Here is a 24,669-nt window from a genome sequence, read left to right as displayed (position 1 = left end):
AGAATCCAGAATATATAACAAACGTATGCAACTCAACACCCAATGAACAAATAATTTAATTTAAGAATGGGCAGAAGACATGCAAAGACAGTCTTCTAAAGAAGACGTCCAGATAGCCAACAGACACCTAAAAAGATGCTCATCATCATTTTTAAAAAGATTTCATTCATTTATTCATCACAAACACACACACACACACACACACACACACACACACACACACAGGCAGAGACACAGGCAGAGGGATCCCGCTGAGCCACCCAGGGATCCCAGATGTTCATCACCATTGATTTGATCATCAGGGAAATACAAATCAAAACTACAATGAGTTATCACCTCATACCTGTCTGAATGGCCAAAATCAACAACACAGGAAACAATGTGTGACAAGGATGTGGAGAAAAAGGAATCCTCTTGCACCGCTGGTGGGAATGTAAACTGGTCTGGTCATGGTGGAAAACAGAATGGAGGTTCTTCATGAAGTTAAAAATAGAACTGCCCTATGATCCATCAATTACACTACTAGGTATTGACCCCAAAACACAAAAACGCTATTTCAAAGGGATACATGCACCTCTAGGTTGATAGTGGAATTATTTACAATAGCCAAGAGGTGGAAGCAGACCAAGTGTCCATCAATTGATGGATGGATAAAGAAGATGTGGTACATATACAATGGAATATTATTCAGCCACAAAAAAGAATGAAATCCTGTCTTTTGCAACGACATGGATGGAGCTAGAGAGTATGACGCAAAGTGAAATGAGTCAGAGAAAGACAAAGACCATATGATTTCACTCACATGTGGAATTTAAGAAACAAAATAAAAGACCAAAGGGGGAAAAAAGAGAGAGAGACAAACCAAGAAACAGACTCTTAAAGAGAACAAACTGATAGTTACCAGAGGGGAGGTGGTGGGGAATGGATGAAATAGGTGATGGGGATCAAGAGTACACCTATCATGGTGAGCACTGAGTAATACATAGAATTGCTGCATCCCTATATCGTATACCTGAAACTACTAAAGATGTTTTTCCTCATTAAATGAAAACGTGAGGAGATCCCTGGGTGGCTCAGTGGTTTGGCACCTGCCTTCGGCCCAGGGCATGATCCTGGAGCCCTGAGATTGAGTCCCACGTCAGGCTCCTTGTATGGAACCTGCTTCTCCCTCTGCAGTGTCTCTGCCTCTCTCTCTTATGAATAAATGAATAAAATCTTTTAAAAAATAATAAAAATAAATGAAAGCGTGAAATAGTAGAACCATTTGTACAATATGATCTTGTTTTTATCTAATAAATATATCTCATAGGAGCTTAAATACTCATTGTAAAATCTCAAAGGATATATCCCAACAGTGGGAGTCCCTAGGAATTTGGGTTAGAGTGTAGCTTTTACTGTTCTCATTTGAAAATTTTTCTTTCATGAATATTACAAAATGAAAGCATTCACAGTTGGATGACAGGCAGTGATGCAACAGATGACAGAGAGGTGTGTAGAAATGAATCTCCAAAGACATTCAATAGAGTGTTATACAGACTAGAAGACAAATGGGAAACAATCTGAGTGTCCAATGCTGAGCTCATAACCTAACAGATTTGGGAAAATCATTACATTGAACAGAAATATTTAATAACAGGAAAGTTATTATACAAAAGTATTCTATAAAGGAAATGACCCCATTTCATCAAAAAGTCATTCATTTAGGTTCACCTAAAAATCTTTTTTTTTTTTTTTTTTTTAATGATAGTCACAGAGAGAGAGAGAGAGGCAGAGACACAGGCAGAGGGAGAAGCAGGCTCCATGCACCGGGAGCCCGACGTGGGATTCGATCCCGGGTCTCCAGGATCGCGCCCTGGGCCAAAGGCAGGCACCAAACCGCTGCACCACCCAGGGATCCCTTCACCTAAAAATCTTTAAAAAATTTTTTTAAAGATTTATTTTAGAGAGAAAGAGTGAGAGTGAGTGTGTGTGTACATATGAGAGAGAGAGGGAGGGAGAGAGAGCAGAGGGTGGGAGGGGCAGAGGAAGAGAGAGAAAGAGTCTTGAGCAGACTCCCCAGGTGGAAATCAAGAGTCAGAGGCTTCACAGACTGAGCCACCCAGGCTCTCCATGGCTCCTATAGGGAGTCCAATGTGGGACTGGATCCCAGGACCCCTGGGATCACGTCCTGAGCCAAAGGCAGATGCTCATCCACTAAGCCACCTAGGTCCCCATTCACTTAAAAATCTTAACAGTAACTCTATCCATATATAGGATTGATTTGGGGTGATTTGTGTTCTTTCTTAGGATTCTTTGTGCTTCTATGCGTTTTACAATAAGCATTTCTTTTTGCAATTAAAAGAACATTTGAATGTCAGTATTAGGAAAGCTAAAGAAATGGCTGGAGGGAGTTACCTGTGGGAGATGCACGTCATGGGGGACTGCTCATATGTCTGGCAGAGCAGTGAGGCCAGGAACTTCGGGGAGGCAGCTCCTTGTAGCTCCCTGACAGCTCAGCTAACAGCTGGAAGGGATGGGCTCTAACTCACAAGCAAAGGACCAGTGGTTACCTAGGGCTGCAAGTGGGAGCTGGGAGGGAATGCAGATGGGCACCAGGTTTCTTATGGGGACTACAGAAAAGTTCTTCTGGTGCTCCCCCCCCCGGGGGTTCGCAACGGGGGGTGCACTGTGGCCTGGGGGTCTAGGGGCTGTGGCGCCCTGCTCAGCAAGCCCCATGGGGGGGGGTGCAGCTGGCTTGCCTGGGCGTCCTGAGCAGGCTCTGCACTCGCCCTTGGGGAGCTCCAGCCTGCGGGGTCAGGTGCATTCCTTGTATCCTCATTCCGATTCTGCTCTGGATTGAAAAAATTCCTGGAGCTACATAAACCCTCTGATTTCCTTCTTTGTTAGTCGCATGTGGCCCAGAAAAGCTCTAGGAGAATCCTATGGTAAAAACAAAGGCAAAGGGGCGCCTGGGTGGCTCAGCCAGGCTAAGCATCTGCCTTCTGCTCAGGGCATGATCTAAGGAGCCTGGGATCCAGCCCCACATCCCCACCTCTGGCTCCCTGCTCTCCCTCTGCCTCTCCCCCGAGTTCGCACTCCCTTCTCCCTCTCTCTCAAAACAAAACCAAACCCCACAAAAGGCGAAGTAGAAGGGTGCAGGCATAAATGGATTACCAAAAAAAGGACCAACGGAAATCTCTGATAAAAAGACTAAAGTGATGATTCCAAAGGATCTCATTGTTTTTAAAATGGACCTGAAAATATGAAGCTCCTGGCTTGTATGTATGTATGTGTAAATAAATGCAAAGAAAAGTTCTAAAATCAGATTCCAGTAATGGTTGAACAACATTGTAAATGTATTAAAAGTCATTGACTTGTGTACTAAAAGGAATACATTTTACTCTAAGGAAATTATACCCTAATAAAGCTGTTTTTAGAAAGGACACAAATGAAAAGATAGACCCCCAAAAGTTGGTCAATTATATTGTGATCTGCTTGAAGAGGAACTATATTAATAGATGGGTGGAGGTCTGTATGGTGCCTATAAAAGGGAACCTGGCTAGTTACAATTTTAGGGCAGTTTTCAGGCTCAGCACACAGGATGATGGAATATTTCAGAGCCCGGAGATGTGTCCTAGAGGTAACAGAGGCACCAGCACATACAAACTGGGGATACTGATCTTTAGTAATGGCTGTGATCCAGCTAAGTGTTTTGTGAACACTTACTATGTGTGCCACACATTGTTCTAAGAACTTAAATGCATTATTCCATATAATCCCCTCAACGGCTCTTAGACATAAATACAATTATAATCTCCATTTTGCAGATCAGGAAGTTGAGGTATAGAGAGGAGGAACACTTTGCGCAACATAACAGAGCTAAGAAGTAGTAAATTGGAGACTAAACCAAGTAGTCCTACTTCAGGACTTCTGGATAGGGGCACCTGGGTGGCTCAGTGGTTGAGCGTCTGCCTTCGGCTCAGGTTGTAATCCCGGAGTCCTGAGATAAAGTCCTACACCCTCTGCCTATGTCTATGCCTCTCTCTCTGTGTCTCTCATGAATAAATAAATAAAATCTTAAAAAAAAAAGGAACTTCAAAATATTTTAAAAATTTATTATTAAGTAAACTCTACTACCACCATGGTGTTCAAACTCACGACTGAGATCAAGAGTTGCATGCTCTGCCCACTGAGCCAGCCAGGTGCCCCCAAGAACCCATATTTTTATATATTATGCTATTGTACATAAATATGATCTTGTCATACATGCATTTTATTTGCTTTTCCTTTTTGCTTCCTCCACCTTCCCCTATCTTCTTTCATTAACCTTCTTTCATTAACTTTCTTTCATCGGGTAACCTATATAATTAAATTTATCTGTGTTTATATATCATATAGTGACATATATGCGTACTCATGCATATAAATGATTTGTCCTAATTGTTTATAGAACTGAGATCACATTCTACATCTTGTTCTTTCACTAACAATTTCTCATGAAAAGTCCACCAACTCATCTAGTATGCCTCTGGCCATTATGGTTGTTCTCTTACAATTTTCTGCTTCAACCCTATAATTCAATGTATGATCCCTCAGCCCCGGCAGCCATACTACAGACCCTCTTGTCTGGGGAAGGGGAAGAGGCCATGAGAAAACTGAGACTCCTTGCTCTAGGTTTTGCTTGGAGCTGGCCTGCCTGGGGGCATCTCTCCATTCTTCTCCAGGTGGGGGAGCCCCGTTTATTTCAGGGTGGCAGGTATGGCTCTGCTTTGGTTGTGGGAGGGAGACAACAGTGGCTGTGCTGCTATGGGGACAGGGGTCCTTGGGCCATCCATGAGGGCTTATTTCAAGATATAGTTGACCCTTGAACAACTCAGGGATTAGGGCTGCCGACCATGGTGGAAAATTCATGTGTAACATGTGACTCTTGAAAAACTTAACTACTAAGAGCCTACTGTTGACCAAAATCCTTATCAACAACAGTTGATTAACACAGATTTTGTGTGTCATATGTATTACAGATTATATTCTTGCAATACAAGTTGGAAAGAAGAAAATCATAAGAGAAAAATACATTTACAGTGCTGTATTTATTTTAAAAATCTGCATTTGCAATGATGCAGTTGGAACTAGAGGGTATTATGCTGAGTGAAATAAGTCAAAGAAAGACATATACCATATTTTCTCATATGTGGAACCTAAGAAACAAACAGATGAACATAGGGGAAGGGAAGGAAAAGTAAAATAAGATGCAAATAGAGAGGGAGACAAACCATGAGAGATTCTTAGCTACAGAGAACAATCTGAGAGTCGCTGGAGGGGAGGTGGGTGGGGAGATGGGGTAACAGGGTGATGGGCACTAAGGAGGCCACGTGATGTAATGAGCACCGGGTGTTATATGCAACTGATGAATCACTAAATTCTAACCCTGAAACTAATAATACACTATGTTACCTAATTTAAATTAAAAAATTAAAAAATCTATGTATAAGGGGGACCCATACAATTTAAACCCTTGGTGTTTGAGGGTCAACTGCATTGTGTTTTACTAGAAAATCTGAGGCTCAGTAAGGCCAACAGACCAGGAGACAGCTGCCATTGAAGAGACAGTTACATTCCCAAGAGGGTGCATCCCATGCCAGGGGGGACCATACCCTGAAGGACCAGATCCATCAGGAGGCAGGTGGGGGTGGGAAACGTGAGCCAGAGCCTCTGCTGGTTTCTGCAGGGGGGAACTGGGTGGCACAGGCCCAGCAGGTTTAGAGATGGCTAGTTTGGATAATTTCAGCAGGCTCTGGGCCTTAGCGGCTGTCCCCTATGGTCTGACACCTAGCCCTGGGTGACAGGGCAGGTGGGTAGGGGGCTCAAAGTCCGAGCTTCCTAAGGAGGTGGTTGAGGTTGGGATCAGTTGATTTGCATCTGAAAGACACACTCAGACAGGTGGTTTACTATCCCAAGGAATTAGCTAACCCAGTCCCTCCAGGGCCAGCTCCTCAGATGGGAAAGCATCAGAAACTACAGGACATGGTTGATACAGTAGCATCTTTTGTCCTACGCAGCCTATGCCAGAGCTATCTTTCCATGGAGATATGATTCGTTTCCCTACTTAGTATGAATAGAGGGACCAAATTAGGAAGAGCAATAATACCCACCTAATAACTCCTTTGTAAGGATTATTACTGTTGTTTCTATTATTTGTTTCTATGATCTGCTTCAGTAGTGAGCACTGAGGACTTGGATTTCCTTGAAAAACAGCGGATTTTTTGTTGTTCTTATTGTTTTTTGTCTAAAGAAGCATTTACATACTTGTCACTAACAAACACTTGGAGCAAATCTCCAGGGATGTACTTTCCATCCCTGTCCTCAAGTACGTACTACCCAGAAATAATTCATATGCAACCCCTTTATAAGGGCTGTGCAAAGGTGTGCCTTTAATGATATTTACTTAAGGGGCGCCTGCTGGGCTCAGTTGGTGGAGCATGCCACTCTTGATTGCAGGGTTGTAAGTTCGAGCCCTGTGTAGAGATTATTTAAAAATAAAATCTGGGGCAGCCCCCATGGCCCAGCGGTTTAATGCCATCTTCAGCCCAGGATGTGATCCTGGATACCCGGGATCGAGTCTCATGGCGGGCTCCCTGCATGGAGCCTGCTTCTCCCTCTGCCTGTGTCTCTGCTTCTCTCTCTCTCTCTCTGTATCACTCATGAATAAATAAATAAAATCTTAAAAAAAAATAAAATCTGGGGTTCCTGAGTGGCTCAGTTGGTTAGATGAGGGACTCTTGATCTCAGCCCAGGTCATGATCTCTCAGGGTTGTGAGATGGAGCCCTGTGACCAGCTCTGTGCTGGGCATGGAGTCGGTTTAAGATTCTCCCTCTCCCTCTGCCCCTCTTCCCCCACCACTCACATACACACATTGTCCCTAATTAAAAAATAAATAAAATCTTAAAAAAAATTAAAGGCATTAGTTTATCTTTTTCACACAATGAAATGTTCTTTTTTGCCCGGGGAGCCTGATTGTGCTGTTGTGCCACCAGGCGGCGCTCACTGGAAGCTTGCGTCCACTATTTCCTATTTCCTACTTTTTCTTTCTCAACCTTTCTTCATCCTTCCTTCCTTCTGGACTGAATTTTTGGCTGTAAGACAGCATTGATCCAACAACACATAGCATTCATAACCTGTTGGGTACTGGACTTGGTCTTAGGGATGCAAAGGCAAATGAAGTGCAAACAATAAGGAAAGATTTCTAAAACATTTACAAAGAATTCATTGAACACCTGTTCTTACCCAGGCCCAGCTTAGACCCTGGGGTACACCAACATGCAGAACAAACATTTCTGCTCTTGTGACATCTACATGCCAGCAGAGGAGGCCCACAGAAAATCATATATCTAGTAAATGGATGTTTGAAAGCCAGAGTGCTCTAAAGGAAGTAAGCTATAGCAGGGTCGAGGGAGATTGGGAGTGCTGGGGGCCATATGTACCTTTAAATGGGGTAGCTAGGGTAGACTTCATGGGAAGGTGATATCTGAGCAAAGATTCGTAGGAGGTATGAGCCCTGAGAATAATGGGGGTGGGGTGGGGTGGTACCTTCCAGGCAGAGACCAGCCAGGGCCATGTGCTTGGGTGACTGGAGAGAGAGCAGGTTTCAAGGGGAATGGAACACGGGATGTGAGGGGAAGAGGGCAGAGGGGAAGAGGGTTCTGACACTCTGGGGTCTTGCAGGCAGATATGGACTTTGGCACTCCTCCTAGGGACCTGGGAAGCCACTGCAGGCTCTGTGACAGGCGCTGGGATATATGTACATATTTATTTATTTAAAGACTTTATTTATTTATTCATGACATAGAGAGAGGCAGAGACACAGGCAGAGGGAGAAGCAGGCTCCGTGTGGGGAGCTCGATGAGGGACTTGATCCCAGAACCTGGGATCATGCCCTGAGCCGAAAGCAGACGCTCAACCACTGAGCCACCCAGCTGTCCCCTGGCTTATATTTTATTTATTATTTTATTTTATTTTATTTTATTTTATTATTTATTTTTTTCCCTGGCATATATTTTAATGGAGTGCCCTGGCTGCTGGGTCCAGAAACATATTGTTAAATATGTTCTGTAAATGTTAATGGTAATTGTAAAACAATTCCACATATATAAAAATAAAGCCATATATGTATTTCTCTTTTTTGCCATATATGTATTTCATGTAGCAGACAAATCTTTTTGTATATAAAGTGAATATATGAACACAGTTTTCAATTCATAGCAAATCATCTGGAAGGACTTACACCAGTTTCAAAAGAAGAGAGGTAATAGGAAGGGGATGGAAAGGGAGATTTGCTCTCTTCATTAATAATGTGCATTTTGCTTGAAGTTTTTATACGATAAAAACTTCCTTTTGTAATGTCAAAACAGCTCCGTTAGGACATGGCTGACTTCCTGTTTTGAGGAGAAAGCAGCACATATGGGAAAGAAAGATAACCCCCACTTGTCTTGTGTCTACGGAGGTACTTATGCACTTAGTCACACGATAGGTCCTTTTAAGGATACTGGAAACAATATTTGAAATGGTTCTTACTCTCAAGAATACTTTTTTTTTTTTTTTAAGGAGAGGGAATGAGAGAGAGAGAGTGAGTGTGTGTGTGTGTGTGTGTGTGTGTGTGTGTGCAGGAGCAAGGAGTGGGCAGAGGGAGAGGGAGAATCTTAGGCAGGTTCCACCCCCAGCACAGAGCCTGTTGCATGACCCTGAGATCATGACCTGAGCGGAAACCAACAGTCGGACACCCAACCGACTGAGCCACCCAGGTGTCCCAAAAATATTTTTGATATAAAAAAACTAGGCATAGTTTTCTCTCTCCCTCTTAAATCATATATAATGACAATAAAGGAATTAGTTGTTAGAGTATAAATTTAGTACTAGAACAAAACAGCAAAGAAAATACTTATGAGGGGAGCCACGAAGTGGTCTTGCAGAAGGAGGATCTGGATTTGCAAACACCAGCTCTCCATCACACATACCTCACAGGGTGAAATGTGTACAGGTTAAATGAGGGTGACAGGAGCAGTTAGGTGTTCTGAGTTTCCTGAGAGTGCCCGCTCAGGCTTCCTCATGGGGACATGCTTTCTCTTTGACCCTGAACTTTACTCCAACAGCCTGGCAAAGTCACAAACCACCTCCAGGAAGGTTCTTCCCCTGAATCTAACATTCAAGTTCTGGAATCAGTTTCTTCCACACACCCAGCCCCAACTTCCCACATCATCCTAATAACCAGTCCTTACACCACACACCTTGCATTATAACTACTGCACCGTATCCCCCTCACACTTTAACATCTCTGAAAAGCAGGACATACGGTACAGTTAGTGGGGGCTTCACAGTTGGTGTTGGCCAAGTGACTCTAAAGACTTTTCTCATGGCCCGTGCTTGTGAAAAATTGGATGGGGCTGTTGATGTTGTTTAGCTTGATGATGCTGTTGAACAGCTGTTGTTCATTCCCCTAAATAATATGCATTATGGTAGCACAGGTTGTGTTCAGTTACTGTTTGAGAGCACCTGGGACCTGGGTGGCTCAGTGGTTAATCGTCTGCCTTCAGCTCAGGTCATGATCTTGGGGTCGTGGAATCAGGCCCCACATCGGGCTCTCTGCTCAGCAGGGGCCTGTTTCTCCCTCTGCCCCTCTCCTCACTCACGCACATGCTCTCTCTCAAATAAATAAATTTTTAAAGTTACTGTTTGTAGTGTTTTTCTCAGTCTGCTCTGTCCGGTATGGTAGCCACTAGCTACATGTGGCCATTGAGCACTTGATATGTAACTAGTCAATTGAGATGTGCTGTGGTATGAAAAAAATCAAAATACCTCAATAAGGATTTGTATATTGGTTATATGCAAAAGTATGCTATTTCAGATACACTGGGTTAAGTGAAATATGTTAAAATTATTCTTGCCTACTTCTTTTATTTGAATGTGGCTACTAGAAAATTTAAAATCATGTAACCGACTTGCATCCTCCTCTTTTTGACAGCGCTGGTTTATAAAATAACACTGATTCAGCGGTGATCACAGGCAGGCACTGCATGGAGCAGAGTATATAGAATAAAAGCCAGTGCCTAAATAGTCTAAGGAGCTCTTTTTCTTTAATAGAGAGTACATACACAATAAAAAATATAATGGCAAAGCCAATTAGTATTTATTTATTTATTTATTTATTTATTTATTTATTTATTTATTTATTTATTTATTCATTTTAGAGAGAGGGCAAGGGGCAGAGGGAGAAAGAGAATCTCAAGCTGACTCCCCACTTGGGGCTCTATCCCAGGATGCTGAGCTCATGACCTGAGCCGACATCAAGAACTGGAAGCTTAGCTGACTGAACCACCCAGGGGTCTTGAAAGCATGTTCGTATTTTAAATGGAAAGGAGTGATCATGGAATTTCATGTGCCCAAAACCCAGTCTAGGAGATTGAATGCCAGGTACAGCCTGAAGCCGTCTGTACCATCCAGTGCCACCTCCTTCCCTTCCCACACCCAGAGATAACCACCCTCCTGAATTTTGTGTTTAGCATTCTCTTCCTTTTGTTCTTCTCCCTGCTGGTTTTCTTATGTATGTATGTCTCCCTACAGATTTCTCCTGCAGCTTGCTTCCCTCTTAAAAAAAAATAAAATTTTTACAGCAAAATACAAATAAAATTTACCATCACAACCATTTCTAAGCATAGAGTTCAATCATGTAAGAATATTTCCACTATTGTCCAGAACTTCATCTTGTGTGGTGGAAAATGATTTCCTTTTTAAAAAGAATGGCAACTATGAGTGAGAAAATGCTGTTGCCCAGTCCCATGCAGGCGCAAGTGGAAAACAACCTGCAAGGACACCCAGGCCCTTGTCTGACCTCTGTGTCCCTGCGAGTTTCACAGGTCTCTTTGGGGGAGTCAGAGGTGGCACTGTGACTGTATCTTGGCTAATGTGGAGTTCACCCCTGTTGGGGCATCAGGTAGGACTACAGAGTGGGCTGGAGCGGGAAGCCAGCAAGGGTCGGGCATCACTTCAATTTTTGTGTTTTCTGCAGTTTGTTTACAATGGCCAACCTCCAAATTCCAGGAGTGGGTCAACACAGAAGTTCCATTTGGGGTACAATAAATACCCGTTGTTCATCTTTTCTCTCTGGCTTTTTATCTGGTTGTCTTTTCCTTCTGCTTTTTGAGCCTCTCTCTCTACTTTATCTTCCAACCCTTCTGTTTTGTGACTATGCAAGCACTTGGGTTTGTAAGAGCTGCTTGTGTTCGGAGTGTTCTTTCCATGTCCTTCTTTCTTGCTACATGATGCAACATTTCATGCCTCTGAAGACACCATAGTTGGTCTTTTTTTTTTTTTTTTTTTAAAGATTTATTTATTTGAGGGCAGCCCCTGTGGCTCAGCGGTTGAGCGCCACATTCAGCCCAGGGCGTGATCCTGGAGTCCTGGGATTGAGTCCCATGTCAGGCTCCCTGCATGGGGCCTGCTTCTTCCTCTGCCTCTGCCTCTGCCTCTCTCTCTTTCTCATGAATGAGTAAATAAAATCTTTAAAAAAAATTTTGTTTGAGAGAGAGAAAGTATGAGCAGGGGGAGGGGCAGAGGGAGAAGCAGACTCTGCACTAAGCATGGAGCCTGATGAAGGACCGATCCCAGGACCCTGAGATCTTGACCTGAGCCAAAATCAAGAATCAGACTCCCAACTGACTGAGCCATGCAGGCGCCCCCTATAGTTGGTCTTTTGAAGCTGTCTTCTCTCAAGATAGTCTGTCTCTCCTGTTTTGGCCCCTAACTTCCATGATAGGGGTAGTCTTCAGATGTCTGGTGAGCTGTGGTTGTCTGCTCATGAATACAAATGGGGTGCAAAAAAGCTGGCAGGAAACTCTATGCACACTAATGGGGCTTGTAGGTTTTGGGTGGACCAGTTAGGGGAGATCTTGTGATGTGAGCTTTTTTTTTTTTATTTTTTTTAACATTTTATTTATTCATGAGAGACAGAGAGAGAGAGAGAGAGGGAGAGAGAGAGAGGCAGAGACACAGGCAGAGGGAGAAGCAGGCTCCATGCAGGGAGCCCGATGTGGGGCTTGATCCTGGAACTCCAGGATCACACCCTGGGCCAAAGGCAGATGCTAAACCGCTGAGCCACCCAGGGATCCCCCTGATGTGAGCATCTTTAGGCCTTTCCTGGGCTGGTAAGATTCCCCATGCCCTGGTCTGGAGGGTGTTAAGTATCTCCCGGTGACAGGATAAATGCAGAGCAGGAGTGGGGCTGGGAATCCTTGTGTCCGGCGATTACCATACGTTTGCAAAATCCCATGTTGGTTGTTTTCCAGTACAATACTAGCACTCTACTGGGCCTGGCTCTCCCAGTCTGCAGGCCCTGTGTTAGCCTTTCCTTGGAGAAATTCTTTAGGCTATAGGCAGAGGCAATGAAGAGGGGGAGGGCATTCGGGGGTCCACCTTCTCATACAGTGCTCAGTAACCATCTTTTTTTAAAAAATATTTTATTTATTCATGAGAGACACACACAGAGAGGCAGAGAGACAGGCAGAGGGAGAAGCAGGCCCCATGCAGGGAGCCCAATGTGGGATTCGATCCTGGAACTCCAGGATCACGCCCTGGGCCAAAGGCAGGCGCTAAACTGTTGAGCCACCCAGAGATCCCCATCAGTAACCATCTTCTTGGTCCACCTTTCCCATGGCTCTTAGCTCCAGGAAGAGCCAATGTCGCTTGCAGAGGAGGCTTTTGAGAATTCGGGGGCATAATAGGGCCATCTAGTTTTCCATTTCCTCCAGTTTCCTGAACCATTAGTAACCCCTCCTCCATCTGCCTTCCTAAATGTTACTGATGTTAGCATCTCTCCAGATTTCATCTGTGTGATGTCTTTTTAACACCCTTGTGTTATAGTTTTGCTCCAAAGTCGAGGCATGAAATTACTCGGAGGTTTCAATCCAACATCTTAACGTACATCAGTGGTCTCCCTCTGACCTCAGTTCTTTATAGGGCAGGGTAGACATGCAGTGACCACAACTTGACTGTGTGCCATGTTCATGGTATCTGTCAAATGGCATCATACTCAAAATGTAGCTCCCTGGGAGTGAGATGGTGTATGAGTGGGCAGAGAGGTCCTTCTTCCTGGAGCAATAGCCCTCCTCCACTGCTCTCACTGCTCTTGCGGTAGAACACCTGGACATCTTTTTCCATCTACAACTCACCCCTCCGTGAACTGCATGTTCGGTGACACAGAACAAAGCATCACTGTGGTTTTCTGCCTCATGTTTACACACAGCACATACATCAATAGCTGATGACCAGCTCATGTCTGCAACTGGAAATGCTTTTGTCATATTGTATGTAATTAATAGTTGTACAGTAAGATCTTTGATACGGTGCCTGGTGGGCTCAGGTGGAAGAGCATGAGACTCTTCATCTCAGGGTTGTGAGTTTCAGCCCCACATAAGGTGTGGAGATTACTTCTGTAAATAAACTAAAAAAAATGAAATTAAAAAAACCTCTAAAGGGGCGGTTAAGTGTCCGACTTTTGGTTGTGGCCCAGGTCACAATCTCGAGTTCTGTTGGGCTCCATGCTCAGAGTCCGCTTGAGATTCTCTCCCCCTCTACTTCTGCCCTCTGCCCCCGGTTCATATACACACTGTAAAATAAATTTTTAAAATCTCTAAAAAATAAGATCTTTGATGACACTATTTGACCACTAGCTCATTTTATTTCTCACAAAACAGAACATATGTAACTCTGTAGATAGGATTATAACGGTAATGTAACATGTGGCTACTATCTTTGCTTCAATAAGTTAAGGTTTTTTTTAAAAATTTTTTTTTATGATAGTCACAGAGAGAGAGAGAGGCAGAGACACAGGCAGAGGGAGAAGCGGGCTCCATGCACCGGGAGCCCGATGTGGGACTCGATCCCAGGTCTCCAGGATCGCGCCCTGGGCCAAAGGCAGGCGCCAAACCGCTGCGCCACCCAGGGATCCCTAAGTTAAGGTTTTGAATAATAGGTTGGCCATTTTTGTCTTTACTCTGTGTTCAAGCCATGAATCATCTTGTCCCGGAAAGCAATTTTTTGTACTTCTTCCGGAAAAGTACCGTACCATCACCACCTTTTATTATTGAAGAACTCAAAAGCTTTGGTTGTACCACCTGACCGGGTTTTCTTCTGGCAAAGACCTGAGCAAGTGGAAGGCCCAATCTAGTTAAATTCAGTTTTCAGATATTCATTGTGGCACCCCCTTTTAAGTTCCCAGGTAAGCTCTAGACCCACTGTGGGGCTTGAACTCACGATGCTGAGACCCAGAAGTATCTCCTATGAAGCTGTAATTTTCAGCTGCTTTGTGTAATCACACCGCAGATTTGTTTAATAAATCCTGACATTCTACATCATTCTGGACTCATAGTTACCTTGGGTATTCAAAAGGTTTTTCTGACTTGTAGGAGATATATATATATATACACACACTGTTTCCATCACTATTTTATGCTTCAGTGAATACTTTGGGGCCAGTAATCCCTTTTTTAAAAAATGAAATGGAGTAAAATATAACCCAATTGCAATAATAAAGATTGCAAATTTGATACCCATAAGCCAGCCTATTGTGTGAAAAATTCATTAACCAGGATGTACCTTGTCAACTGAATGTTACTTAAGACAATCTGATTGGTGCTGTCCTTATGGAAAATGCTCAACATTTAAATATGGAATGGTAAAAAATATATATATATGGAATGGTTGTGGAGAACAAAATAGGGTTTTGCTGAAGTCACTATAATCTTACATTTCCAATTGAAGATGTGGGACTACCACAGTGTCATTGCTTTTTCCTCTGACACCCAGATGCCTGTGGCCCCCTGGAGAGGTTATGGGATTCCACGCTTTGGGAATGCTAGTCTAAGTGAAAAGAGGGCTCCTTGGGAAGTAGGTGAGAGCCCACAAGGACCTGAGGATTCATCCGGACTTTGTTAGCTCCTGCATGATTGCTCACTAAAATGCCTACTGGGCTTTCCTGGTTCCTTTCCCTGGATTCCTCAGCCTTGGACTCCATCTGCCCATGCGATCTACTTGCACAGCATAGTGGCTGGCACAGCGTAGGTGCTCAATTATTAGATCTTCTGCTAGGGTTGTTGGATAAATTGCATATAACACAATTGATTAAAGAACACAATGTGCTATTATTGATTGTAACACAATCAGAATTAGAACTGTGGATCCATCAGATTGAGCACCTCAGAGAGAGAAAAGGTCTGTAGCCAAGAGCACACATCTCTTCAATGGCATTGTTTTCCACCTTGTTGAGTTGTACTGGTCTTACCTCCCCTGGCTGAACAGTGGCTAAGAGAATCAAGGCCTTTCTTGCTAGCCATGACCTCAGTATTCAGTATACACGTATGTAAAATAGGCCTGATAAATATGATGTCAACTACCTAGAACTGCGTGAGGATTCAGCACGCTAACTCCTGCAGTGTTTGCAAGGCGGCCTGGTCCTGGCCGTGATGTATGTGTTCTCACAAGTGCTACGGGCTTAATCCTGCTACCACCACTAGCTGCTACTACTATGCTGATCCTCCTCCTCCCTGCTCCCCTCCTCCTGCAGGTCACCTCTGGGGGGGTGGGGGGAGACATCTTTGTGTTCTCCACAGCACAAGGCATCATGACAGCAAGGAAGGGCTCCATAAACACTTGCTAACGAAGCAGCTGGAGCCCTGTGGTCCCATAAAAAGCCAGCCTGAAACAAACCAGCAAGACAGATCTGAGTAGAAAGAGGCGCTTTCCTTGGAGGCCTCTCCAAACGCACCAGCCCCCATCCTCCCTGAGCCCAGTAGAAAGTGTTAACGAACATCTTGTGGTGATGTCAGCAGTTCGGTTTGCCATGTCACAGGCTCTCAGGGTGGGGGACGTGGGGTCAGCTCAGGGGCCTCAGGAGAGGACAGTGGAAGATGCCAGTATTTTTAGAAATGGGAATAAGTACCTGGTGTAGACTCCAGGGAAGATCTCTGCTTGATTCTGGTTTGCTTGGTGGCGGCAGCAGCACTTGACCTATAGGATGGAATCCCAAGAGGAAGGAGCCAGACTCCCAGAGATAGAAACCAAAGAGGGGTACTGTTCTGCTTAGCAACCTAAAAGAACAGATGTCCTTGGGGTTTCCCATGGCCAATTCCAACTGTGCCCACCCATCTCTGTACCTTAAACCTTTTCTGCCCCACTTCCTTTGATACGAAAGTCAAGCTGTGTGGCTGCATACAGTGGGCTTACTTCCCCACCTCTTCTCCAGGAACTGGCTAATATACTGAACAGGATCCTAGGCCAGTCCAGAAGCACCAGCTGAGTCACCAGGCTTTGCTCTGCCTGCTGTCCACACCATGGTGTGCTTGTGGGTGCCCCATCACCTGAAATGTAAGGTAGCATGTATGGAAGGGAAGGAGGAGGAAGAGACCCGAGGTGGGGAGCAGCTGCAATAGGACTTGAGATGGACTGAACAGTGTGATTCCATCCAAAGGAACAGCCGTGCACCGACACTGTTCTCTGTAGATGGTCCCAGGGAAGGACACCTGCTCAGGGCATTGGTTGGATGGACAGTGGCCTTGAGGACCGACAGGACTGCTTGGGTAAGGGGGACGAAGTAACACTTGGCAGCTTTGGATGGAAGCCGGTTTGAAGAGTTCATTTATTCCCACCCTTCAGTTTGGGCCCGAGACAGCTTGTCTACACAGGCTGGGTCTGGAAACCGGGAGAGGAAGCTCTCCACTACTTTTTGGTCTCCTGCTTTCAGACTGTCCCCTCTACCGAGGCTGTACACTCTCTGGGCTGAGGGCAGGTGGGAACGGTGGGGAAGGCAGGCCGCTGATGAGAGACCCTGAGGGAAGATGAGGTGGTTTCCTGTGACCTTCTTGGTCCGTTTCCCAACCCTGATTTGTAGACACGAACCCAGGCACCACTTCAACTCTCCAGCCCCTCCTCTCTCTCCACAGCCCACCTCACCCTTCCTCTCCTGGCGGCACCCAGGCTGGCTTCATTTCCCCTCTTCTCTTCTCTCATTATGCCCTAGCAGTGGGTCAGTGGCAGCACCTACCACTTGCTTTATGCTTATGGAGCCATCTCGTTCATGAACCTGTGGGTCTGGGGGCACAGCTGGGTCTCCTTAATCTGGCAACCCCTGGGCCAGCCTGGCATCTGACAATGCTAATGCTTAATAACTATGCATTGTGACATATGGACCTCCCCAAGGTCACATACACAGCTGTGTGACACAAAGGGTCAGGGGATTATCTTCCTACATGAGGGTAATGGGTGGAAGGTGGATGGACAGACATTTTAAAAGGTAAACATTAAATAGCTGAATTGTCAAGTTTTTCCTTTTATAGATATGGACAGGATGCAGAAGAGAAATTGAGGCAGTAACTAGGAGCCAGACTGCATCCTACACCTGCCCACATGGGCTGGCCCGCAGTGGCATGGGGCTAATGGGAAAGAAAATGAGGAGGAAGAGATCTGCTGTAGCACCAAGTGATGTCATTAGACTTTGTTAACTGACAAGAGTGAGGGTCATGCTATATCTTTAACTTCATTTTACCTGATGTTTCTCCCCAGGGTCCTCATGAAGAATTTCATCTGGGTCAGTCGAGTACAATCTTTTGATGCCTTTTTCCCCTTTTGATTCTTAAAACTACCCTCCATTGTTCATAAATAACCATCAGCAGTCACATCATCAAAGGACAATTTCATAGCTGAAAAACTGAGGACTCCATCATTGTGGGTTAAAGAGCAACAGTAGTCACTGTTTAGGCCTCGTCTCCTGCTGATGAAGATTAAAAATGTGTCCCCTAATGAGACACAGCAGGACAAATGCTATATGGACTGCAGGGCTATGAGGTGCCTGGAATGACAAGTCCAGAGACAGAGTAGGACAGTGGTTACCAGGGCCTGGCAGTGGGGAGGAAGGAATTTAGTGGTACAGAGTTTTGTCTTGGGAAGCTGAAAAAGCTTTAGAGATGGATGGTGACAGTTGTGCAGCAACGTGAAGAGACTTTAGGCCACTGAACTACACCCTTAGAAGTGGTTTAAATGGTAAATTCGGTTATGTGCGATTTACAGGACATATTTCCTGAGAAAGGCAAGACCCTGCGCCACCTTATGTGGCTGCTTAGAGAAAAGAAGGGCCATGTAAGACTTCTCCTCCTTGAGATGTCAAACTTGGTCTCTTCAAGAAGACTCTGGGCTCAGCGTGCAGAACCCCAGGCCTCCCAGACCTTTGGCATCAGGTCTGCATTATTAATAAGATACCCAGATTTATTTAAGATTTGAAGTGTGAGGACTGCTTCAAGACCTGGACTCCATGGAGAACAAAACATACCAAGTTTATTTTTTAAGTAATTTCTACACCCAATGTGGGGCTTGAACTCACGACCCTCTGATCAAGAGTTGCATGGTCTTCTGAGCCAGCCATGTGCCCCTAAACATGTACTTTATAGTGAACAGTAGGTATTACTCATTCACAGAAGTAAATCCATGATGCAATCCATGGCCTATCAAAGATATAGGGGAGTTTTACGTTGGGGGCTACCGCTGGTACAGAGCCCCTGCCTTGGGGAAGGTTCTGTTCTATGCCATTAATGAGCACTAGTCTTTATTAAATGTTTTGGTGGGCAGCGAGGGAGGCACTTGACATCACCCATCTTACTGTGACTTAGCCTTTGACTTGGGCTCTGCATCACAGAAGGAGATGGGAGGTCGGCCCTCAGCCTGGCTCTCTGCCGGAGGCCTGGTGTGGCTCTTCCCCCCAGCCCAAGGTGGGGGTTCAGCTACTTCTCCTCTAAGACACATCTGTCTACGTGGGATTTTTTTTTTGGGAGGGGGAATTTTTTTTTTTAAAGGGTGGGAAGAGCACACCCAGGCAGGGGGAGCAGCAGGCTCCCCACTGAGCAGGGAGCCAGATGCAGGTTTTGATTCTAGGACCCTGAGATCATGACCTGAGTTGAAGGCAGACCCTTAACTGAGCAAGCCACTCAGGCACCCTGACATGGGTATTCTCTTAACAGCCAATCAGCTACAAAGAGAATACAATTTCTCTGTATGATTATATATGTAGTTCTTTTCGAATAAGTTGTTGTGGTCACATAAGAATAAGTAAATCTAAAAAGAAAAAAAAAAAAAGAAGAATAAGTAAATCTTACCCAGATTTTAATTCCCTAATTGTATGGAAACGCTCCTTTCCCTAAACTTTTGCTTTGACTGATAATCACGGGTGAAAGAGACTAATACTACAACATACTGAGAGTCACCTCCAAGGTGGATGCTAATTTATATGCAGTAAGCTCATCAAATTTCCCCAAATTCTGAGACTGTTCTACAGAAGGGGTAACAGGCTCAGAGAAAGACCCTAACTGATGCCAGGTCAAGGCTTCAAAACAAAAGAGCCCATGACTCACATCCAGGTCCATCTGCCTCCAGACCTTATAGCTTTGCACACTAGCATCTCACCAACTGCTGAACTGAACCCCCGCATCAGGCCAGTTACGTTTGTATTCACCCTCGAGTTGATGCGGTCTCAGGGCCCCATATCACATTTGCACCAAGGCACAAACTGGACACCTATAAAGAGCTCTGCAGGCTACAAGGGTCTCACAGCTGTTCAATGACATGGGAATGACCATACAGCCTAACATCACAGACTCGCATTTCCTGGTCTCTCAGGCATCAAAACGAGACAAGAAAGGCTGTCTCTTAAAGGTATTTCCTGATGAATGAAACCTAGGAAGGACTGGAAATCTTAGGGACGTCTGATCTTGCAGAGATTTTTCCAACCCCCTCCCTACTTTCCTCTTTCCCAAAGAGAAAATCATTCTTGTGGGGCAGAGGCAGAGGAGCAGGGAGACACTAGAACAGCACTGCAGCCTCTGTCTCTTGAAATCCTTCCTGGTATATGTTAGCTTCTAAGCACACTCTTCTAACTAAAATACCATCACCTCTGTCTCTGTGTGAAGCTCCCACCACAGCAGCTGATGTGGGGCACTTATCAAGTGACCTCTCATAGGACACCTGGGGTTTGAAGTGGAGCTTGGCTGAAATGAGAGAGAATAGGACATGGCTGGTGGAGAGTCCTTTTGTCAAAAATAATTACAACATGCCTGGTGTTGAATGAATACCAATAAAATGATAAAACTCCTGTCTTCAAAAATCATTCAATATTGTGCAAGAGACAAAAAACAAAACAAAACAAAACAAAACAAAATTCGGTCAAATGTTGTTAGTTAGCCAGGGGCCACAATACCATGGCCCCGCTGAGGTTGGTCTGTTCAATGGAGTGTTGCCAACGGCACCTCCAAAGCCTCACATGTTCCCCCTCAGGCCCAACTTGGGGTTCTGCAGTTCTTCCTCCTGCCCCCCACTCCCACCAGCTTTCCCACAGGCAGCCAGCCTGATACGTCTGAATGTAGTCTACGGCCATACCACCCTGAACGTGCCCGATCTCGTCTGAATGTAGATATTTTGCTGGTACCCTGGTAAAGACTGAGGGGCTCCCTGCACCTGCAGCAGCCAGTGAAAGCCTCAAGTTCTGTCCTTTGCCCCTTCTATCCTTCACATTCTTCCTGCTTAACTTGAGTGCTTAGCTTCCTGCAGGTTCTCAATCCTCTTTAGTTTTATCCATTCTCTTCCCTCTTCCCTAAGTCTCTTATGGCTTTTAAAACTTGGTCTAGGTGCCATAACCTGAAAGTAACTTCTTAGAAAGTGCCTCCATCTTGGTTCTTATAACATGTGGCAAGGCCCAACTGCCAGGAGCACAGGCTGGTGCCAGATGGTGTGAGCTGTCACTCTGACCTGGCCACTTTCTGTGTTACTTAGGTCAACTATTTTATTCATGTTGTCCTTTAACTTCTCATCTATGAAATGAAAGCAGTCAGACATACTTCACCGGATTATTGTGAAGACTGTATTAGAACAGTTCCTGGCATATAGCAAGTATGCAATAAAGTTTACCTATTACAACACTTACAGTGTTCTCTTCATTGGCATCTCATTTGTCAATTCTAAGATCTCTCAGGTTGGGTAGTGTCTCCGGTCACCTGTGAAACCTCAGGGCTAGTGGATAGCAGGTACTTGCAAATATGACTGAGGTGAACTGTTAAGAACCTTTTTGAAGATGAACATAAAGGTTGGAGGACAGATTTGGAAACAGCATTTCAGGTAGGAAGAGTGCCACGAGAATGTAAAGAAGGGATCTGGGTGAAACATGGAAGAAGCAAAGCTGAAGACTGAAGAAGGAAGGGAATGCTGAGGTTTCTGGGGCCAAGAGTGATCCAAAATGGTTCTGTCAAAGAGCTGCATGGTGAACGAAGCAGCAAAAAGACTAGACTCAGCAGAATCTGGCAGAGAAAATTCTGTTAGTGACAAGACTGGTTAGAGAAAGATAGCCACCATTCATTAGTAACTTGAATAGCTACTATTCCCAAACCGTTCTTCCTTATAAAGAAAAGGCAATTTTATGATCACAAAGAGGCCACATTATTTTTTATTCACAACTCAATCTCTACATACATACAGTATTGCACAATTTAGAAGTGTACTGACAATTATATTAACAATACGAACTTAGGAGCATTTACATACAGCAACTGCTCTAGGTTTTGGTGCATTTTGTGCTAGGTACTTCAGTAAATATGATGAACATAAATATGACAGCTACTTCACTTCAGGAGAATCAGTTAGCTTTCAAAAAAGCTTATGTGTCACTTCATAGAATGCTTATTATGTCAAACCCAGGAAAAATCAATAACTAAATGACAGAAAAAAATGCTGTCAAAGAGAGGTTGTTGATAAAAATGTTAAGAATTTCAGTCATTGAACTTGAAATCCAGAAGGTATACATGTATTGGGAATTTTAAGAAAAGATCCTCACGTTCTGCTTCAAAATTACTATATTCAAAATGAGTATTTCTGGGCTGCTACAAATGTCTTCTCTGTTAGTATAAACCACTGTTTTAAAGTTGTAAAGAAACAAGATGGTAATTCACATAATAAGTGAGTTTTAAAAGAAGATTCTTCTCACTCAAAATAAACTAAATATGATCTTCATCAAATTACAAAGAAATCTTATCAAAATGCCAACCAGATAAAGAAGCCAGACCATACACTAACCTCCACCGACCACCTCTGACTGCAGAGCTAATGTCCCCTAATGGAAGGGGAGATGAGAGTAGTCCCAACTTTGCTGTTACACCTAGACCACAATATGAAGGTGGACAAAAGTCCTTCAGCTTCCTTGGGTGTTGCTTCCCCAGGTATAGAATTGAGGGGGTGGGCTGGATGGCTTTTAAAGACACCTTTCAACCAAAAGGATCTAAGCCAGCTTGAGATTCCACCTTTGAGGGGACATTTTGGGCGGCAAAAGAAATGGATTAAAAACAGCGGGTGAAGTCTTTCTTACCTTTTGATGCCATCGCTCAGAACTGTTCTGCACTGCAGTTCAAGGAAATCTTTGTTCGATACTTTCATCTACAGGCTGGTGCTGCTAAAGGGTAAAGCAAATGAGGCATCTGACAATGAAATTTTGAACAAAGATGTAGAAATGCCATGCCAAGGCTGGGTAGAAAACCCGTGCACTTCCATGTCACGCCAGCAGCCAGGATCCTCTGCCTCTGAATTTTACAGGAAAACACATTCACGCCATTCAACAGCAAGCTATGGAGTGCACATGTATTAAAAATATGTTTCCTGAAATCCTTCCAGGAAGGCAGCTTTCATGAAACTGGTTCTAATAGAAAGGATGCAAGACAATTAAGTGCAGGGTAGGATTTTTTTTTTCTTTACAGATCAGGAAAAAGACCCAAAGAGAGCAATGGATTCTCATTTTCTGCCCACTAAAATGAATACAAATACCGCTTCTTCTGGAATCTAACACACTGGCTTCACTTTCAAAATGCATCATTTTATTTTCCTCATAAGGCAGTCATACATTATAAACTTTAAGCACGTGACAGTCACATGATTTCTTCAGTAAGCCCAAGGACTTCCATGAGTTTTCCTGGAGCTTACAGCCAGAGTAGTCAAATATTAAAGCTTTCTCCACAGCCACACGTTCCTTTGATGTTTGGGTTATTGAAAACAAACTCACTGGATAATTTATCTTCAACATAGTCCATTTCTGTTCCTAAAAGTGTTAGCTGTGCTTTCTTTTCGATGAACACTCTGACTCCTTGGGGAGAAGAAAACATGTGTCACATAAAGCCTGCAGGTCTATGGAACCTGCTGATTCAAAGTACAAGTGAACTTTTTAAATAGTAACCACTGGCAAAAGTCAAACAGGAAGCTTCTGAATCTGTCTCATTATTTCCTTTAAGAGATCAGTGCTCAGTTTTCCTGTCTGTCCCTTCTTTTCCACCAAATAATCTATATCAAACACAGTATTAGGCTAGACAGTTGTATAGAAGCAAATTCCATGACAATTCTATGCAAAACTAGAATTTGCTTTTCACTATACTTCACTCATTTTCAAATTTGCAACATGACAGAAATGTGTATGTTCTTAGTAAGATTTCTGTAAAGACAGAGTCAATAAATGCATGAAAAGCCTGTAATGACAGCCATATGCATGACACACTGGCAAGCCTAGAGACACACAAGAACTGTGATATACTGGGCTGGTGTCAGAAGGCCAATCAGTGCAACATGGCTGTTTTGTTCTTCTGCTTATGGGCCAGAAAACTGGCAATAATGGAACTCCCTAGAATTATACAGGCAGAGGTTAGTAAATTCACAAATATAATCAGCTTAAGAAAGCTTTCTTCCTTATAAAGAAACTAATTACTCAAATATAAACTATACATGATTATTAGCTTGTATTCTGAAAAGTGAAAAATTTACTATTTAAGGTATTTCATGTAAGTGATTTAAAAAACAACATATTAACAAAAATGTCATTATTGGTTGCTAACTTCAGTTTAATGAAATGAATAGTAAGAACATAAAAGCTAGCTAACAGCACAGCTCTGATACAGAGCCACCACCATAAAACCTGTGCACACCTGAAGTTCCCCCCAAGGCTGAGGTATTATTTTGTTTTAAATAGGTTTTATCAGATTGTAGGGCAGGGGTTGGGGGCAAGATATTATTAAAGCACTGACATATTTTTATTTATTTTTTGACATTTTTAATAAAAATTAAAAATACAGATTGCTCAAAAAAGCATGAGATGACATTACTTATTTGGTATAGATGTCAAATGCTGCTTCACACAAAAATGGATGGTCAGTCTGAAGTTCTAGCATTTTAAAACCTTTCTGCACACAATGAGAATCTTTTGTAATTAAAATCAGCAAACAAATAATAAGAGCACAGCCTCTGCAGTGAACTTGATTATGTTCAACTTTTCACTAGGGCACCGAACTAGCTGAGTGACCTTAGGCAAGCTATTTTGTCTCTCCGTGCCTTGGTCTTTTCAACTGCAAATCAGGGGGACAATATGGTACAGTTCCCACTTAGCTGCTGTGTATAAATCACTGAATATATGAAAGTCCATCAAACCATCCTACCTCACAGCAAGCACTATATATGCTTAAAACTCACCATCTTGAACAACTTCTTCATCAGAATCTCCTTTTGTCTTTGTATATTCTAGAGTATAAGAAAGGCCATTACAACCCCTGGTTCGGACACCAACTTTGAGACCTACCTGAAAA

The 24,669-nt window shown here is 43.7% G+C and overlaps 1 protein-coding gene and 1 long non-coding RNA gene across 16 annotated transcripts in view; one reads left to right on the top strand and one right to left on the bottom strand.

The window, feature by feature from the left end:
• ISCA1 (iron-sulfur cluster assembly 1) overlaps positions 1–24,669 on the bottom strand; it is a 57,291-nt gene that overhangs the window by 21,461 nt on the left and 11,161 nt on the right. For 2 of the 15 annotated variants that reach the window (XM_049116069.1, XM_049116051.1), the window contains exon 1: positions 22,419–23,015. The exons of 2 other annotated variants lie outside the window; for them this stretch is intronic. Coding sequence is in view for 7 of the 13 variants with exons in the window: in XM_049116051.1 (XP_048972008.1) it covers positions 22,419–22,486 (68 nt within the window). In the remaining 6 variants the exon portion in view is untranslated. 11 more of the 15 variants (XM_049116066.1, XM_049116049.1, XM_049116056.1 and 8 more) reach the window with 11 other exon arrangements.
• Positions 17,197–22,313, top strand: LOC112644627 (uncharacterized). The gene is made up of 2 exons (XR_003126586.3): positions 17,197–17,315; positions 17,585–22,313. It is a non-coding gene; the product is annotated as an uncharacterized LOC112644627 (long non-coding RNA).

The sequence above is a fragment of the Canis lupus genome, chromosome 1 (assembly GCF_003254725.2).
Source record: "Canis lupus dingo isolate Sandy chromosome 1, ASM325472v2, whole genome shotgun sequence".
Taxonomy (NCBI): Eukaryota; Metazoa; Chordata; class Mammalia; order Carnivora; family Canidae; genus Canis; species Canis lupus.
This window is presented reverse-complemented; position numbering and strand designations above follow the sequence as displayed.